General features: G+C 37.6%; 2 protein-coding genes and 1 long non-coding RNA gene across 3 annotated transcripts; all 3 read left to right on the forward strand.

The window, feature by feature from the left end:
* Nucleotides 1-4304: 4304 nt before the first annotated feature.
* On the forward strand, nt 4305-5878 carry LOC112785962 (uncharacterized). The gene is made up of 3 exons (XR_011879112.1): nt 4305-4543; nt 4704-4765; nt 5819-5878. It is a non-coding gene; the product is annotated as an uncharacterized lncRNA (long non-coding RNA).
* Nucleotides 5879-8518: 2640 nt separating this feature from the next.
* Nucleotides 8519-11964, forward strand: LOC140183096 (uncharacterized). The gene is made up of 2 exons (XM_072231110.1): nt 8519-11070; nt 11163-11964. Exons 1-2 carry the CDS (start codon nt 8519-8521, stop codon nt 11962-11964), a joined length of 3354 nt encoding a protein of 1117 aa, XP_072087211.1.
* Nucleotides 11965-13381: 1417 nt separating this feature from the next.
* On the forward strand, nt 13382-15355 carry LOC112786864 (uncharacterized). Its single transcript, XM_025830237.3, has 4 exons — nt 13382-13540; nt 13640-13747; nt 13860-14231; nt 15078-15355. Exons 1-4 carry the CDS (start codon nt 13502-13504, stop codon nt 15243-15245), a joined length of 687 nt encoding a protein of 228 aa, XP_025686022.1. The 5' UTR covers nt 13382-13501; the 3' UTR covers nt 15246-15355.
* The last annotated feature ends 3198 nt before the right edge of the window (nt 15356-18553 follow it).

Below are 18553 nucleotides of genomic sequence, written 5' to 3' on the forward strand. Positions count from 1 at the left end.
GAGGAAAGTACTTGGCTAAGAAAGCCGTGACCAGCTTATCCCAAGAGTTCAGGCTGTCTTTTGGTTGAGAATCCAACCATAATCTAGCTCTGTCTCTTACAGCAAAAGGGAAAAGCATGAGCCTGTAGACTTCAGGATCTATTCCATTAGTCTTAACAGTATCACATATCTGCAAGAATTCAGTTAAGAACTGAAAAGGATCTTCAGATGGAAGTCCATGAAACTTGCAGTTCTGCTGCATCAGAGAAACTAATTGTGGTTTCAGCTCAAAGTTGTTTGCTCCAATGGCAGGAATGGAGATGCTTCTTCCATGTAAATTGGAATTAGGTGCAGTAAAGTCACCAAGCATCCTCCTTGCATTATTATTATTTTCGGCTGCCATCTCCTCTGCCTGTTCGAAAATTTCTGAAAGGTTATCTCTGGATTGTTGTATTTTAGCTTCTCTTAATTTTCTCTTCAGAGTCCTTTCAGGTTCTGGATCTGCTTCCACAATAATGTTCTTATCCTTGTTCCTGCTCATATGACAAGGAAGAATGGCCAGAAAAATGATTATAATAATAGAGATCCTCTATACCACAGTATAGGGATCCCTTTGTAAGTAGAAGAAGAGGGGGGATAAAGGATGTGATGTAAAGGAAGAAACACAACTGTGAGGATTGGAATGTGAGATGAGATGTTAGGACATGAATGAATAAATAGAATGAGATGGGGGAGGAATAATTTTCGAAAATTATTTTGAAAAAGAGTTAGTGATTTTTGAAAATTGGTTTTTGAAAATTAGTTAGTATTTTTCGAAAATTTTTTTTTTAAAAATTAAAATAATTAATAAATTAAGAAGAAATTTTGAAAAAGGGGAGAGATATTTTCGAAAATGAGAGAGAGAGTTAGTTAGGTGGTTTTGAAAAAGTTAAGAAACAAACAAAAAGTTTGTTAGTTAGTTGAAACAAATTTTGAAAACCAATTTTGAAAAGATAAGTAGTTAGGAGGTTAGGAAAGATATTTTGAAAAGATATTTTTGAAAAAGATAAGATAAGAAGATATTTTTGAAAAGATATGATAGAAATTAGTTTTGAAAAAGATTTGATTTTTAAAATCACAATTAATGACTTGATTCACAAGAAATCACAAGATATGATTCTAGAACTTAAAGTTTGAATCTTTCTTAACAAGCAAGTAACAAACTTGAAATTTTTGAATCAAAACATTAATTGTTATTGTTATTTTCGAAAATTTGGTATAAAAATAAGAAAAATATTTTTGAAAAATATTTTTGAAATTTTCGAAAATAACTAAGAATTTTGAAAAAGATTTGATTTTTGAAAAAGATTTTGAAAAAGATAAGATTTTCAAATTGAAAATTTGATTTGACTCATGAGAAACAACTTGATTTTAAAAATTTTTGAAAAAGTCAACTTAAATTTTCGAATTTGATGAGAGAAAAAGGGAAAGATATTTTTTTTATTTTTTTTGAATTTTTATGAAAACATGAAAATTATGCAATGCATGAAATTTTTAGATCAAAACAATGAATGCATGCAAGAATGCTATGAATGTCAAGATGAACACCAAGAACACTATGAATGTCAAGATGAACATCATAGACACAATTTTGAAAAATTTTTAATGCAAAGAAAACATGCAAGACACCAAACTTAGAATTCTTTAATGCTTAGGCACTAAGAATTCAAGAATGCATATGATAAACATAAAAAGACACAAAACAAAAAATCATCAAGATCAAACAAGAAGACTTACCAAGAACAACTTGAAGATCATGAAGAACACTATTAATGCATGATATTTTCGAAAAAAATGCAAGATGCATATGCAATTGACACCAAACTTATAACATGACTCAAGACTCAAACAAGAAACACAAAAATATTTTTGATTTTTATGATTTTCTAATTTTTTTTTTTGGATTTTTATTTTATATTTTTCGAAAAATTATTTAAAAAAAGGAAAAATAAGGATTCCAAAATTTTTTAGTATGAATTCCAGGAATCTTATGCTCTAAAGCTCCAATCAAAGGGTCAGGCATGGCTTAATAGCCAGCCAAGCTTTAGTATGTAACTCAGACATGACACGCCTGACATTCCTTACATTCAACAGCCAATTGGCTAAGAAAGATAAAGAAGCTCTTTTCTTGAGTATAAGAATTGAGACATGGCTTTACAGCCAGCCAGGCTTCAACATGCTCCATGAAACACTAGAATTCATTCTTAAAAATTCTGAAAGGAAAATATATCTTTGAAAACATTTTTATTTTTAAATTTTTTTTTTTTCGAAAACAAAGGAAGAATTTTTGAAAGATTTTTGAAAAATTTTTTGGAAACAAGACAAAAAGAAAATTACCTAATCTGAGCAACAAGATGAACCGTCAGTTGTCCAAACTCGAACAATCCCCGGCAACGGCGCCAAAAACTTGGTGCTGTTGCCGGATCAAAAGGGAATCTGGCACTGATGTTACCGGACCAAAAGCTTGCCGAAGACTCAAACAATCCCCGGCAACGGCGCCAAAAACTTGGTGGACGAAATTGTGATCACATTAATGTAGTACTCTTTGTTAGAGTAACAATATATAATTGTATTGAATCCTCATTGTGGCTCTATGTATGTGTGGACACAACTCCGTTCAACTAACCAGCAAGTGTACTGGGTCGTCCAAGTAATAAACCTTACGTGAGTAAGGGTCGATCCCACAGAGATTGTTGGCTTGAAGCAAGCTATGGTCACCTTGTAAATCTCAGTCAGGCGGATTTAAACGTGATACTTTATTAGATTAAAATAAACAATAAAAGGGATAGAGATACTTATGTAGATTCATTGGCAGGGATTTCAGATAAGCGAATGGAGATGCTTTTCGTTCCTCTGAACCTCTGCTTTCCTGCTATCTTCATCCAATCAGTCTTACTCCTTTCCATGGCTGGCTGTATGCAAGGGCATCACCGTTGTCAGTGGCTACATCCCCTCCTCTCAGTGAATCATATGCTCACGCACCCTGTCACGGCACGGCTATTCATCTGTCGGTTCTCGATCATGCTGGAATAGGATCCATCCTCCTTTTGGGTCTGTCACTAACGCCCAACAATCGCGAGTTTGAAGCTCGTCATAGTCATTCAATCATTGAATCCTACTCAGAATACCACAGACAAGGTTTAGACCTTCCGGATTCTCTTGAATGCCGCCATCATTCTAGCGTACGCCACGAAGATTCTGGTTAGGAGATCTAAGAGATACTCATTCTAGCTTAATTCATGTAGAACAGAAGTGTTTGTCAGGCACGCGTTCATAAGGGGGAAGGATGATGAGCGTCACACATAATCATCACCTTCATCACGTTCTTGGGTGCGAATGGATATCTTAGAAGCGAAATAAGAAGAATTGAATAGAAAACAGTAGTACTTTGCATTAATCTTTGAGGAACAGCAGAGCTCCACACCTTAATCTATGGAGTGTAGAAACTCTACCGTATGAAAATACATAAGTGAAGGTCTAGGCATGGCCGAGAGGCCAGCCCCTCTGATCTAAGAACCAGGCGTCCAAAGATGTCTAATACAATAGTAAGAGGTCCTATTTATAATAAACACTACAAGAAAAAAGGCCTATGGCCACGCTTTTTTCTTGCCACGCTTCAAAAGCGTGGCCATAAGTGGTCTATGGCCACGCTTTTATGAGGGTGGCGATAGATTAGAGATTTGGCCACATTTTTTTTTGCCACGCTTCAAAAGCGTGGCGAAAAGGATCAACGGCCACGCTTTTGTGAGGGTGGCAATTGATTACAGAAAAGGCTACGTTTTTTTTCTGCCACGCTTCAAAAGCGTGGCCGTAGATAGAAACAAGGACGTTTTAAAAGCGTGGCCACAGGGTTTCATTACGGCCACACTTAGAAAACGTGGCTATATGCTGGTACACTTTTGCCACGCTTTAAAAGCGTGGCCAAAAGTTTCTTTTTTGCCACGCTTCAAAAGCGTGGCCGTAGAGAGCAAGAATAACGTTTTGAAAGCGTGGCGAGATGGGCCAAACCGGTTGACCCAAACCCGGCTCCCAGACCCGGCTCCCAACCCGGCCCAAACCCGGCCCCCAACCCGGTCCCTAACCCGGTCCCCAACCCTAATCTCTCTTTCCCCTTCGAAGCCACTAACCCTACTCGCCTGTATCGAAGAGCTCCTCCCTTCGCCCTTCTCCCTTCGCCCGTCGCCCTTCGCCGTCCGAGCTCCTCCCTTCGCATTCGCCCTTCGCCGTCCGAGCTCCTCCCTTCGCCCTTCGCCCTTCGCCGTCCGAGCTCCTCCCTTCGCCCTTCGCCCTTCGCCCTTCGCCCTTCGCCCGTCGCCCGTCGCCCTTCGCCCGTCGCCCTTCGCCTTCGCCTTCGTCACTGATGGAAACCACTTCTTCTTCATCTTGGTAATCTTCATACCCTTCTTCTCTTTCTTGTTCTTCTTCGAATCAGTGAGGATCTCTCTGTTCACCTTCAAGCTCCAGCAAACATGGGCGACGGCAAGCTCCTCCCTCTTCTTCTCCTCCAAGCCCTCGAATTCCATAGGTATGATCGATTTTCCTCTTTTTATTTTCTCGATTTTTCCGTTGTTTTTACGTTTAGGGCTTTCCCTTTTCATTTTCATTTTCCCCTGATTCGTTCTCTCTGATTGCATGTTCCTTTTCATTTTCATTTTCATGTCCCTGGTTAAATGATAATGCTGAAGACGCGTTGCTTGCGATGCTGTGGACGTACGTGGTTTTTTTCTGGAATGAGAAAGCCACAAAGGTGCACTCTATTCACTATATTCTCCTTTGATTTTCGATATCTTATGTTGACTGTTAATATATGTTGTTCGCGGGTAATAATGGATTCCATGGTCTTTTTCCTACTATGATGAATGCTGATGATGATGAATGAAATGTCTCAGCCACGTGAGACACAAGGCTTCTGTAATTTACTCGTGTTGGTGTCAGAAAGAGTGAAATCTATCTTCTTCCTTGTGCAGTTGTGAATGATTGAAGTCAAAACCATGTTTTATGCTGATAAATCGAATTATAGAAGTTGACTAGAACCAAACATTAATTTTATACTAGTTTTTTTTATTTTAATTTTATTTGGTGGATCAGTGTTTTTTAAGTTAAGAGTATTACTTAATTTGTATGGACGATGATGAATGAGCATTATTTCATCATCACTTTGTTTGTGTGTCTTGAATAATACAATAGTGGCCTGGGAGCCTAAAACAGTTGCATTGTTAAGACCAGCATCTTAGCATTTTTTTTATTTCTTTTTAATTCTCCGCTTGATGCTTGTTAAGTGATTATATGTGCCAGTGTGTGTGTGTGCGTCTGTGAGATGATATGGTTGAAACTCCCGTGCTCATTTAAAGGGACTAACGTCACTCATTTCTATTAAATATAAATGTTATCTAACATGGTTCAAACTTTCTGTCCCGTTTTTAGGACTATTTAACGTTACTTATTAGCGTCAATTGTATTTTGTTTTGGATTCTTCTCTCCACTTTGCATAAAAACTCGCTTCTGATGAAAGATGCTGAAGTCACATAAAAAGTGTGTTTTCTTGTTGGTTTTGGTATTCCATTAATTCTTACTGTTTGTTGCCTTTTGCCTAAACAGTATTTTCACCTCTAATGGCCTTATTTATTATTAGCTTTCCCCTAAAGAGATTTTAAGTTACTGACTTTATATGATGTCATTTCTATTGGTGGATTGTGACTTTGTGAATAAATATTAAGATATTCATACAATCGTTTTACTTATCAATACTTGATATGATGTCGTTTATTTGAACTAATTAGTTACCTTTATTCTTTTTCAGCATGGCACTCTCGGGGCACTTGTCCAAGATTCTGTTAAGAGCCACTACGAGACCCTGTTTTATTGTTTTCCCTTCCCTTCCCCTGCTCCAATTCTCTGCTTTCCAGGTTCCCCTTTCATCTCATTTGATTTTATTTCTGTTTGATTAATCTGGTTTAGCTCATTCTGTTTAGCTTGTTTAGTTCAATTAATTTAGTTGAGTTGAATTAGGTGGTTAGAGAATCTGGACTGGTTAGTGGATGTAGGTTTTGTTTTGTTTACTGCTGCTATTCGGAATGAATTTGTCTTTCCTCTGAAAGTTGTCCTGGATGAACTTGTTTATTGTGCTGTTTTGGTGTTGAATTCTGGACCTGTGATTGCTGTTTGTTGTATTTTTTTTCATTGTCCAAAATAGATGCTGTGGAAGTGTTACTGTTTCATTAATTTTTCTTGGTTTGTTGTTGCTGAGTTCTGCTCTGCTTGTTGCTTGGTCCATATTATATGAACTGCAATGATTTCAGTTTGTGGAACTGGTTAAGTCATATGAATTCTGTTTGGTGCTTGCTTGAACCTGGGAAACATGCTATTTACTGCTGCTGTTTATTAAGTGTTGCTGCTTTGTGCCATGTGTTAGCAACTCGTTTCCTTGTTGAGATTCTTTGTGCTTATTATGCATTCATGCTCATTACATCCTTAATCATTGGCTGCTGCTGATTTCTCAATTTGCATTTCCTCTTCTGCTCACTTTCTATGCATGCATATATGATGTTCATTCTTGGATTCTTTTGGGGGGGGGGGTGTTTGCCTAAATTTGCTTGGCATTGAGAAATTGTTGTGTGATCATGCAATTGTACTTGGATTCTTTTGCAACAATTATTCATGGATCTTGTTTTTCATTTTCTTTTCACTATTAAGTAAATAATTAAATTAATTTCACATTGTACAAAAGCACATGGGACAGTAGCCTAAAACATTGGATATCTGAAAGTAAATAGAAATTAAATTGATGTTTTCAGTGAGAAGGATTTCTGCTAATTCTGAGAGATTGAGGTTATACATTTGTTTGTGATAGAAAACATTGTGTGCCTACTTTGATGTGGTTTCTGATGCTTGCATTGTGTTGCCATTATCTAATATAATCTGAAATTCTGAACAGCCATTTGAATTTGTATTTGCATTTCTCAATCATGCACTATTATTATATTGTCTATTGTTAATTCAAGTATAGTACACACGTCCTTTTCTTTTCTTTTATAAAAAAAAAAAGCCTGAAAATATATAGAATAACATTGGAAGTATTATTTTTGCAGTAACAAGCAATAACAACACTGAAGCTATTGAGAGAGAAGAAGAACAAGTTTGAAGAGGTTCCACTATTTTGACTTTGGTCCTTCCTCCCTGCTGGTGCCTTCGTCTCTGTCGTTCCCTACTCAGTCTTCTCTGCCATTAGTCACAGATTTTGCAGTTTATTGCTTAGTTTTAAGGTGTGGAGCCTGGACCAAAGTAGTAGCTTCATCCACACTGAACATAAAACTTTCATTATTCTTTTTTCTTTTTTTCTTGTTTCCTTTTTTTTTTCCACGCCACATAAATTGGAGCACATACATCCACATTCCACTGTTCTTCCTTTTCCCTTTATATCATTTATTTATATTTATAATTATAATGTCATTCTATTTTTTTTATAAAATTATATAGTTTTTTATTTTTCATAGCATCTTTCAATTTATAAGGGTAAGAACTAATTCGTCACAAATTTCTTTTTAAAATTTGTTGTTAGCCAATAGATTATTATATATATAAGAAGGAATTCAAATTTTTAACACTTACTTAAATAGACAATAAATTAATTACTTGACCAACTTAAGTAAGTTTTGTTGTATAATTCTTTTATATAGAAAAAAAAGCTTTAGATAAAAATGGTTATTCCTTCACTTTTTTGTCTAAGAAAAAATAGATTTAGAAAAATAATATTTTAAAATTGGGATTGCTATTAAATACTATTAAATGAATTAGGTCATTTAAGGACATTCTACTCTCTTGCTATTTTTAATTAGTTGTTTGGGTTTCAATGTAGCTTATTATAGTGTTAGATGTTTGGAGCCACTTGAGGAGAGATAATTGTTTCATTTTATCTCATGATCGAACATGTGAATAATTACTAATAAAATTTATTTGTTAAAAAATGATTTATTTATACTAAAAAATATTAAACATATTTATATTTTAATATTTACTTAAGGCTTAGTCTATTTTTGTTCAGGCTTTCGATAGTTATCTATCCACTACTACTGCCACTTCTTTGTTCTGCTGCTCCTGTGGTAATATAATAATCTGCTGCTGCCGAGTAGCTGTTCGCTGACGCTGCTACCTCTCTAATTCTACTTCTGCTGTGCTACCATTTTGTTGCTGTTGTGGAACGGATTAAGACATTAATTAAGGTTGGTTTATGCAAATTTAAATACATCTATTAATTTGTTATTGATGTCATGCGTGCAACTTGGTGCTTTCCTGAGGCACTCATCACTTTAGGCACTTCTTTAAGCATTGCTAAAATTCAATTTTTTCTGTTATTTTATGTCTAATGCCTTCAAAGTATTTTCGAGGCTTGCACAATATTGTCTCTTAGTTAAGTAGGAAGCTAGATTTGCAGTTAGTGAGATGAACAGTAAGGACTTCAATTTAGAAACTTAGCTATCTACGTGAAATATATAGGTTTTCGATGGATATGTCGAAAGACTGGATGGATACACCACGTCATGAGAAAGAATATCAAGTTGGTGTAGAAAGATTTTTACACTTTGCTTTCTCATCAAAGGGAGTTCCTCAAGGGGAAGAAATTCAATGCCCTTGTGCAAAGTGTTGTAATATATTCTGGTTAAAGAGAGATGACGTATACGATCATCTAATATGCCACGGTTTTGTAAAAGGTTATAAGCGGTGGTTTAATCATGGGGAATCACTTTTTGCTATGGATATTGACAGTGACATAGGCGGTGAATATAACTGCAATGATAACATTGATGAGTTGTTACGTGATAGATTTCGAGATAATACACAAGTTGACGGACAAAACATGGGGCCTAACGAATGTGCAAAAGAATTTTATAAATTGGTAGACGAGGCAAGCCAAGAACTATACCCCGGGTGTAAAGGATTCACAAGATTATCCTTTACCATTCGTCTTTACTTGTTAAAATGCTTGCATGGTTGGAGTAATGCGTCATTTACTTCTCTCTTGGAATTATTGAAAGAAGCAATGCCATATTTGAATATTCCTATTTCTTTTGATAAAACCAAGAATATGGTGAAGAACTTGGGTCTTGACTACCAAAAGATCGATGCATGTCGCAATGACTGCATGTTGTATCGGAACGGGTATGAGAATGACTCATCTTGTCATGTCTGTGGAACATCCCGTTATATTGAGCATCATGAAGAAGAGGATGATGTTACCTCATCTAGAAAGCCTCGCAAAGTTGCTGCGAAAACTCTAAGGCATTTCCCTTTGATTCCCAGACTTCAACGGCTTTTTATGTGCACAAGAACTGTCGAAGCTATGTCTTGGCATCACAATGAGCGCGTTAAAGACGGGTCCTTAAGGCATCCTGCCGATGGTGAATCTTGGAAAGCATTTGACAATCGACATGAAGATTTTGCAAAGGAGCCTCGTAATGTGAGACTTGGGTTAGCAAGCGACGGATTCAATCCATTCCGAACTTTGAGCAGTACACACAGTACATGGCCTGTTGTTCTGATGGTGTATAATCTACCCCCTTGGATGAGCATGAAGCCTGATTATTTTATGCTTTCTTTACTTATTCCTGGACCACAATCACCGGGAAATGACATTGATGTCTATCTTCAACCGTTGATTGAAGAATTAAAAGAATTATGGGAGTCAGGTGTCGAAACATATGATTCGAAAGAAAACAAAACATTCAACATGAGAGCGTGCCTTTTGTGGACAATTAATGACTTCCCTGCATATGCTATGTTATCTGGGTGGAGTACAAAGGGAAAATTGGCTTGTCCATGCTGTAATGATGAGATTTCTTCTATCTATCTGAAACATAGTCACAAGACTGTTTATATGGATCACCGAAGGTTTTTACCCATGAATCATCCATGGAGGCATAACAAAAGATCTTTCAATGGAAAAACTGAACTCAGGTCTCCACCACAGTTGTTAGAAGGTTCAGCTGTATTTGATATATTGCGAGAGGTGGATAATTCTTTTGGGAAGAAGCAAAAGAGATCAAAGAATGGCATATCAAATTGGAAAAAACGGTCAATCTTTTTTGAGTTACCATATTGGAAGTCCAACATGTTTAGACACAACCTTGATGTCATGCACATAGAGAAGAATATAGTTGATAGCATAATTGGAACTCTTTTAGATATTCCCGGAAAGACGAAAGATCATGCAGCTGCTCGTTTTGACCTTAAAGATATGGGTATCAGGAAGAACCTTCAACCAAGAGATACGGGGGATGGAAAAAAAACTAAGTTAGCAAAGGCATGCTTTTCAATGACTCCAGCAGAGAAAACAATCTTTTGTAGTGTGTTGAAAGCGGCAAAATTACCAGACGGTAGCGCTTCCAATATTGCTCGATGTGTGCATGAAACAGAAAAGAAGATTTCTGGTTACAAGACCCATGATGCTCATTTCATGTTGCATTACTTGTTGCAAGTACCAATCAAGAGCATACTTCCTGACCATGTTGCCATCGCTCTAGTTCGATTATGTTCATTTTTTCGCCGAATATGTCAGAAAGTAATTAGCTTGGATGAGGTAGTTAACTTAGAAGCAGAGATTGCTGAGACATTGTGCCAATTGGAGAGGATTTTCCCTCCTAGCTTTTTTGACATAATGGTGCACTTGCCTATTCATTTGGCAAATGAGGTGAGGTTAGGTGGTCCAGTTCAATATCGTTGGATGTACCCTGTTGAACGGTATATGTGCACACTAAAATCGTATGTTCGTAATAGAAGTCGTCCAGAAGGATCTATTGCCGAAGGATATTTGGCGAATGAGTGTATCAATTTTTGCTCAAGATATTTGCATGAAGATGTTCGTACAAGATTTAATAGAAACCCTCGGAACAACGATGAGTGTGTTTCAGATGAGGTGCGAACTCCTAGTTTGTTTCCAAGCAAAGGATGTCCTCTTGGTGGAAGAATGGGAGATTTGTTTATTTTAGATGAAAAATCAGAAATACAAGGTCATGCATACATTCTAAACAATTGTGATAAGATCGAAGTCTACATGAGGTATTTTCTTCGATTCATTATCATTTGTTAGATTGAAATCATCATATTTAACCTTACTAAAAACTAAGACTATGAATATTTAATCTCTTCAGAGAGCATGAGGAGGCAGTTAATGATAACAATCCACGAAGAACAAAGTGGGAGAAAGCCAAGGACCGCAGTCAACAATTTTCAGAATGGTTTAAAATTCGTGCCATGAAAAAGGATGTGCCTGATTGGGCAAAAGGGTTGGCTAGGGGTCCAAATCAAGTTGCAAAAAGATTTTCAGGTTATATTATCAATGGGTATAGGTTCCATACAAGGCACCGTGATGTGAGACGTAAAACTCAAAATAGTGGTGTCACATTAGAGGCATTGACTCCTAGTTTTGCTAGTGTGAAAGATAAGAACCCAATTGAAGCAAAAGTAGCCTACTATGGTAGAATAGTTGATATGTTTGAGTTAGATTATTATGGCCAATTTAAGGTAGTCTTGTTTAAGTGTGAGTGGTATACAGTTGCAAAAGACAACTTTGGTCTTTCATATGTGTATTTCAATAGAAAATGCTACCAAGAAGAACCATTTGTGTTGGCATCTCAAGTAAACCAATGCTTTTATGTGCAAGACCCATATGTTAGGGACAAGCACTATGTTATGAAAACAATTCCAAGAGATTTATTTAGGGTAAGTGATGACCTTGAGTCTGATTCTCCCATAATATATGCAAGGGAGCCATGCGAACCTGAAGTGATTCCAAGTCTTCCAAATGATAATGGCGAAATTGATCTAGTGAGGAATGATCTACGAGCAACTATTATAGATATGGATCAAAACATGTTTGCCAAACAATATTGTGAGGAAGACGAGGAAAGCGAATATGAGTACATGGATGACTTTGACTCTGAAACATCTTGACAAGTGTTTTTGGTAGAATCCTAAACAACCCACTTTCTTTAGTTGTTTTGCTTAGTTAATTACTTGCTTCAGTTGATTATGCTCATTTAATTATTATTTAGTTAGCATTTTATTAATTGTTATTATTTTGTGTATGCAGAATGGAAAAAGGGGAGATCACTAAGAGAAAACGGATACTTACCTTAGGCCAAAAAATGAAAGGAAAAAGCCCAAAAAAAAACAATTCCTTTGAGGTTACACAAGTGAAGTCAAGTGCTGAATTGCTCAAACAATACAATATTAAGAGAGAAAGGATCATGGCTGAAAATGAGAAGGTTAGCTTGCAAGCTCAAGCTCCAAAGGATCCAACAAGCAAACAACCCATCACAATAGTGGAGGATGCATTTGAAGAGCAACTTAGGACTTCGAAGAAAACAAAGAAGGCTCAACCAACGGCACTTTTTCAAGAATGCACGCATAATGGAAATGGGACAATGTTTGAAGTTGAAAAGAACTCTAAAACTAGGAATCAAAGGACTGCTGAACCTGATGCCATGGATCAAAATAATATAAATTCTGATGATGACGGAGAAGATACAAGCGAGATGAGTGCAACTTCAAATAAAAAAGGAATGAGTCTTGACATGTATTTTAAGGTACATGGGATAAATTTGGAAGATGAAGAAGATGAGGAAGATGAAGAAAATGAGCTTGATGATAATGCAAATGATGCGGGTAGTGGAGGACAAACTAGTAATGAAGGTACTTTTCTTGTTTACTTTATTGTCTAATTAGATCTTATATTACTTCTCAATTGAATTATGTTATTTTATTCGGACTTAGGCACAATAAAGAAGAAAACCCGTGGAAAAACTACGTGCAAAAAGCTTCATGCCACAGATTTTAATGATCGACGGGAGGTGGAATTTTTTCAAGGGCAGCCTATAGGTCCAACCAACGAGGTTGTATCTGACCTCAACCAACTATTGGGCACAACAGTTAGAAACCCTCGTTTTGTGACTTTGTTATATACTAGTTGGCATGGTGTGCCTAGTAAACTCAAAGAGGAAATGTGGGAGTATGCCAATGTATGTAAATATGGCATTATAGATAATTTTTTGTTAATTTATTTGTCACGTTATTTGTGCTAACTGTTAATATTCTAATGTGTTGTGTTGCATAGCAAAAGTTCATTCTTCCTATAAGTTCAAAGCCGTGGGTAATGCGGGGATTTTGTGGTGCATGGAAAAAATATAAGAGAGAAATAAAAAAAGAGCATTTCGTGAAGTACAAGACAAAGAAAGAAATGATAAAGAACCGGCCATTAGAGATTCCCGAGGTTCAATTTCGCAAACTAATTCGGTATTGGAGTCTTCCGGCCATCAAGGTAACATTGCCTTTTATTTTTTCCTATACCATCAAGCATACTATCATTGATTCTTCATGTTCCTAAACTTAAGTGTTTTGGAAGAAATTTGATTCTTCATTGATTCTTTATATTTAGGCTATCTCTGCTAAGAATACTGAAAATAGGTTAAAACAAACATGTCCTCACCGAATGGGATCCACAAATTTTGGAATAGTGCGTAAGCAGCTGGTAATATAACTTATTCTTTGTGATTTCCCTTTTATATGTATTCATGGTGTAGTTGCCTAGTTAGTATGCTTCATGTAAACTTTTCTCTATGTATTTTAGCGTGACTCTAAAGAGAACAGTGAAGAACCATCAAGGGCTGAAGTTTTCATAGCAACTCGTACAAGTAAAAAAGGAAAAGAAATTGATGCTAAAACACAAGCCACAATTGTGAGTTGTTTGTATTTGTATTTTGGATATGTACATTATGAATTCTGATGTGATTTCTATCTAAATTGAGTTAATGCGACTTTGAACTCTATTGGTTGTTGCTTTTTGATAGACTGAACTTCAGAACCGCTTAGAAGCAGGAGAAAATGAAGAGGATGCATTTGTAGGAGTGTTAGGAAAGGACAAACCAGGTCGACTTCGTTGTTATGGGGCTTCGATTACAAGAAGCTCTCTTAAAAAAGATGAGGAGATTCGCCACATAAAAGTTGAATATAACACTAAGGTCTCATCATTAGAGAAGAAGATGGATGGTGTGTGTGGTTTATTAAAGATATTGGTGCACCAACTCAACCCTGGAATGAGCAATGAAGAGGTAACAGCCTTAGTTCAAGCTGCCCAAGATTCTCCTGTGGATACCTCAAGTAGCAAAGCAAAAAATACTCCTCGCTCCTCCGAAGCAACTCACATTCCACACAAAGATGATGTAGGTAAAATTGTGGCATGATTCACATTCTTTATTTTGTTAAAAAAGAGATAAAATTGAGAGAGAAATAGTCAAATAGTAGGCTTCAATTTCAAAAAAGGTGAGTGCTATTTCACTTTAATAAAGTCTATTCAAGTCTTGTATTTACTAGCTGGAGGAGTTTTATCTATAGAAGTCCTACTTAGCTTGACCATGTTAGTTGATCTCTAGTTGACTAAGGATAGAACTAATTTAGGATTGTAAGTGAAGAAAGAAAAATATCCTGCTAGTAAATGGAGATTCAGTGACTGAAACCGCTGGATTAGAAATAAAAAAGCTTGCAATATGGTCTGAAACTCTGAATAAATAGTGGCAATGTGAAAATGGAGATCAGCCTGGACCTAGAGGAGATAAGTTAAAGTGCAGTGGACTGTGGATATGAACTCTGTTATTTTGACTCCTTAAAAGACTTTATTACCAGTAATGTCTCTGGTCTTTTAGAGTGTAATATTTTTATGTATGTCTGTATTTTTCTACTATGATTGTTTATGTCTGTAATACATTTGATGACTTCTTCCATTTAGATATTAGTCTACATGTTAAAGCTTCTGCCTGCTGTTTAGTTGCTTTGATGATGTCCACATAATTATAGTTCCAAGCTTGTCATGCTCAAAAAGCAGATGAAAATAACGTACATCTACTGAAAATATTATGCATTTTCTGTTTTTTTGAATATGTTATATCAATGCATTGAAGATTGAAGATGCTTGTTTAGCATATGCCTACATTCTCTTTGCTTCTCTTAAACTCGCATTCTTTTTAGTGCACCATTCTGATTATTCAAAATGGTATTACTTGTAAATATAGGATTCAAGAGCCTATGAATATACTTCCATGAAGAACCTGAATGAGTCCGAGAATGGATTTTGGGGTGCTCTGGCCAGGAAAGCCAAATCAATTTGTAGTTGTTCATTTGTGTTTTTTATTTTGCAGGGCACAGGTCAAAACAATTTACCTTGCAATGATGATGCATGAAGTACAAGAAGACTTTGATTAGGAATTCTAATTCATGTATTAGGAATTTCACACTTTTGGTATTTTGAAGATGACTTTGATTAGGAATTCTAATTCATGTATTAGGAATTCATGAGTAGTTTTGATTTTCACTTTTGGTATTTTGTTAGTGTATGTTGTTATGTGATCACACACTTATTTTGGTGACAATTTTATGAAAGTTGGATTACTTGATAATTGGTTATTGACTAAATTATAAATTTATCTATGAATTCATATTAGGTTTTATATATTTATGAAGATTAAAAAGGGAATTAGGTTACTGACCATCTTTTTCGCCACGCTTTAAAAACGTGGCCATACGGCCATATCTCTGTCTATTGCCACGCTTAGGAAGCGTGGCTGTATCTAAGCTTTTTCGCCACGTTTTTCAAGCGTGGCCAAATCTCCTCTACTACCATGCTTTCGCCACGCTTTAAAAGCGTGGCCATATTTGGTCTACTGTCACGCTTGAAAAGCGTGGCCAGATCTACCCTATCGCCACGCTTTTACAGCGTGGCCGTATTTGGTCTACTGTCACGCTTGAAAAGCGTGGCCAGATCTACCCTATCGCCACGCTTTTACAGCGTGGCCATATCTCTGCCTATCGCCACGCTTTAAAAGCGTGGCCGTATTTCCCACCTATAGCCACGCTTTTACAAGTGGCAGTTTGTAAAAAAGCGTGGCAAACAAAAAGCGTGGCAATAGGCTGCAAAAAGCGTGGCAATAGAGCAACCGCCACCCTTTGATAGGTCACCCTTTCAAAAGCGTGGCGGTAGCTCAAAAAGCGTGGCGAAAAGCTATCGCCACGCTTTTTTGAGCTTTTCGCCACGCTTTAAAAGCGTGGCAAAAAACGTGTTTTCTTGTAGTGAAACTAGTCACTAGGGTTTACATGAGTAAGTAATTGATGTATAAATCCACTTCCGGGGCCCACTTGGTGTGTGTTTGGGCTGAGCTTAAGTGTAGCACGTGCAGAGGCCATTTGTGGAGTTGAACGCCAGTTTCTGTGCCAGTTTGGGCGTTCAACTCTGGTTTTGGATCCTTTTCTGGCGCTGGACGCCAGATTTGGGCAGAAGGCTGGCGTTGAACGCCAGTTTACGTCGTCAATTCTTGGCCAAAGTATGGACTATTATATATTGCTGGAAAGCCCTGGATGTCTACTTTCCAACGCAATTGAAAGCGCGCCATTTCGAGTTCTGTAGCTCCAGAAAATCTACTTTGAGTGCAGGGAGGTCAGAATCCAACAGCATCAGCAGTCCTTTTTCAACCTCTGAATCTGATTTCTGCTCAAGTCCCTCAATTTCAGCCAGAAAATACCTGAAATCACAGAAAAACACACAAACTCATAGTAAAGTCCAGAAATGTGAATTTAACATAAAAACTAATGAAAACATCCCTAAAAGTAACTAGATCCTACTAAAAACATACTAAAAACAACGTCAAAAAGCGTATAAATTATCCGCTCATCACTAACGTTGATGTTTTGGAAAAGGACAACTCGGCAAGGGATCCGAACAAGTTCTCCAACCGCTATTGCGAACTTGCATACCCCTTGATCAAAGAAAGGAACTATCATGCGGAGCCTCTCCTAGCCCCTCTGGCTCATGTCATTCCGTTTGTGATGCCCTACATCGAGCAGCGACAATGGGAATTCCTATTGAGGAAGCCACGGGAAGCAAACTTGTCCTGCGTGGTAGAATTTTACACCAATTACCACTCCTCATCCCTTGCATCGGTATTTGTACGCCAAAGACAAGTTCCCGCACAGATGAGACCATTCAAAGTGTGCTTAAGACCGGACCGCTAGCGGAAGGGATTGACGCATATCAAGAGATTTTGTCGGCACGATGCGAATATGAGTTTGACTGGGATGCCGTCCTCAGGGTCATTGCCATACCCGAATCATTCTGGATTCGAGGGAGGATGAGACCCCGGCCCAAGGGCATCACCGAACGATTTCTCACCAGGGAGGCTTAGGCTTGGGCCCAAATTCTAGCCCATTATGTGCTCCCAAGCACCCATGGCTCATCTATCACTGCCATGTTAGCCATGTTGGTTTGGTGTGTCCTCACAGAGAGACCGGTGCATATTCCGTGTCTCACTCACCAAGCTATGGGCCGGATCCACACTAAGGGGAACCTACCCTTCCCCGCTCGAGTGACCGACTTAGTTGCCGCAGTCGGTGTCCCCCGAGAGACTAAGGATCGGAGGGCCATGATCCCGATAGATGGCGATGTTATTCCAACCGGGAGATATCTCTACCCTCCGGCGGACACCGAGGATCCGAACTTAACCATCCCCATGAGCATTCCCACCATCTCAACCGCACCACCAAAATCATCCATGCAACGCATAGAGGACATCCACAAGAAGCTCGATCGTTATGAGCGGCGAAACTAACGCCGATACACTTTTGTCAAGAAGCTTCTAAGTTGCCTAGCACCACCCATGAAAGAACCGGAAATTTCCACGTCCACCGGCATCGATAATGAAGATAGTGATAATGGAGAAGATGATGGACACTCGGAAGCCGATCAACCACTGTGTCTCACTCAAGGCACGGAGGACCGTGCAAACTTCTAAGTGTGGGGAGGTCGGTCGGCCGACCGGTCTTCATAAGTAACACCCGAATAAATTTTGAATCTCTTTTGGTGATTAGGATAGATTGCATGAATAGGTTTTTCACTTTTATCCCCCTTTGCATGATAGTTATCTCTTAATAAATCCACTTGGTTAGAGTAATGACTTCTTTCCTAGGAAGCTAGAATTTTAGGGCAACCCTACTAATTTTGAAAATTTTGAAAATTTTTTATGCTAAGCTTGTTTAAAGAATGTAATTTGGAACTTGGATTTGGAGCCAAGAACACAAGCAAGTGAGTTTTGAGCCTAATTGCGTGGCTACATCTTCTAGCCACTTACTTTCCTTCTTGTGTGAATTGTCCTTTCCCTATGATTGTGATCCTTAATTTATTTAACTCTATATGTCCATTGTTATATGTATGAGTATGTACATGATTGAGGCCATCAATTCACTTAGCCACTTACCCAAATGACCTTACTTTATAACAACCTTTGCAACTAACTTTGAGCCTACGCTTAACCCTCTTATTCTTAATTTTAGCACATCACAAGCCAAAAGCAGAAAACCATGAATGTCCCTATTTGAATCCTTGAATAGCTTAGGCTAGTATGTGTGTCACTCGAATGTGGGAAAACGGGGGGAGGCATGGGTTGAGGTAAGAGCATGTTGATTGTTTTCATTAAAAATATTGGGAAGTGGATTCATACTC

The sequence above is a fragment of the Arachis hypogaea genome, chromosome 20 (assembly GCF_003086295.3).
Source record: "Arachis hypogaea cultivar Tifrunner chromosome 20, arahy.Tifrunner.gnm2.J5K5, whole genome shotgun sequence".
In the NCBI taxonomy this organism is placed as follows: Eukaryota; Viridiplantae; Streptophyta; class Magnoliopsida; order Fabales; family Fabaceae; genus Arachis; species Arachis hypogaea.

Excerpts from the sequence above, each read along its gene's own strand:
- LOC112786864 (XM_025830237.3), top strand. The coding sequence starts at position 13,502 with ATGGGATCCACAAATTTTGGAATAGTGCGTAAGCAGCTG. Across the intron at positions 13,748-13,859 it reads CTAAAACACAAGCCACAATT|ACTGAACTTCAGAACCGCTT; the intron begins GTGAGTTGTTTG and ends GCTTTTTGATAG. Across the intron at positions 14,232-15,077 it reads ACATTCCACACAAAGATGAT|GATTCAAGAGCCTATGAATA; the intron begins GTAGGTAAAATT and ends TTGTAAATATAG.
- LOC140183096 (XM_072231110.1), top strand. The coding sequence starts at position 8,519 with ATGGATATGTCGAAAGACTGGATGGATACACCACGTCATGAGAAAGAA. Across the intron at positions 11,071-11,162 it reads AAGATCGAAGTCTACATGAG|AGAGCATGAGGAGGCAGTTA; the intron begins GTATTTTCTTCG and ends TAATCTCTTCAG.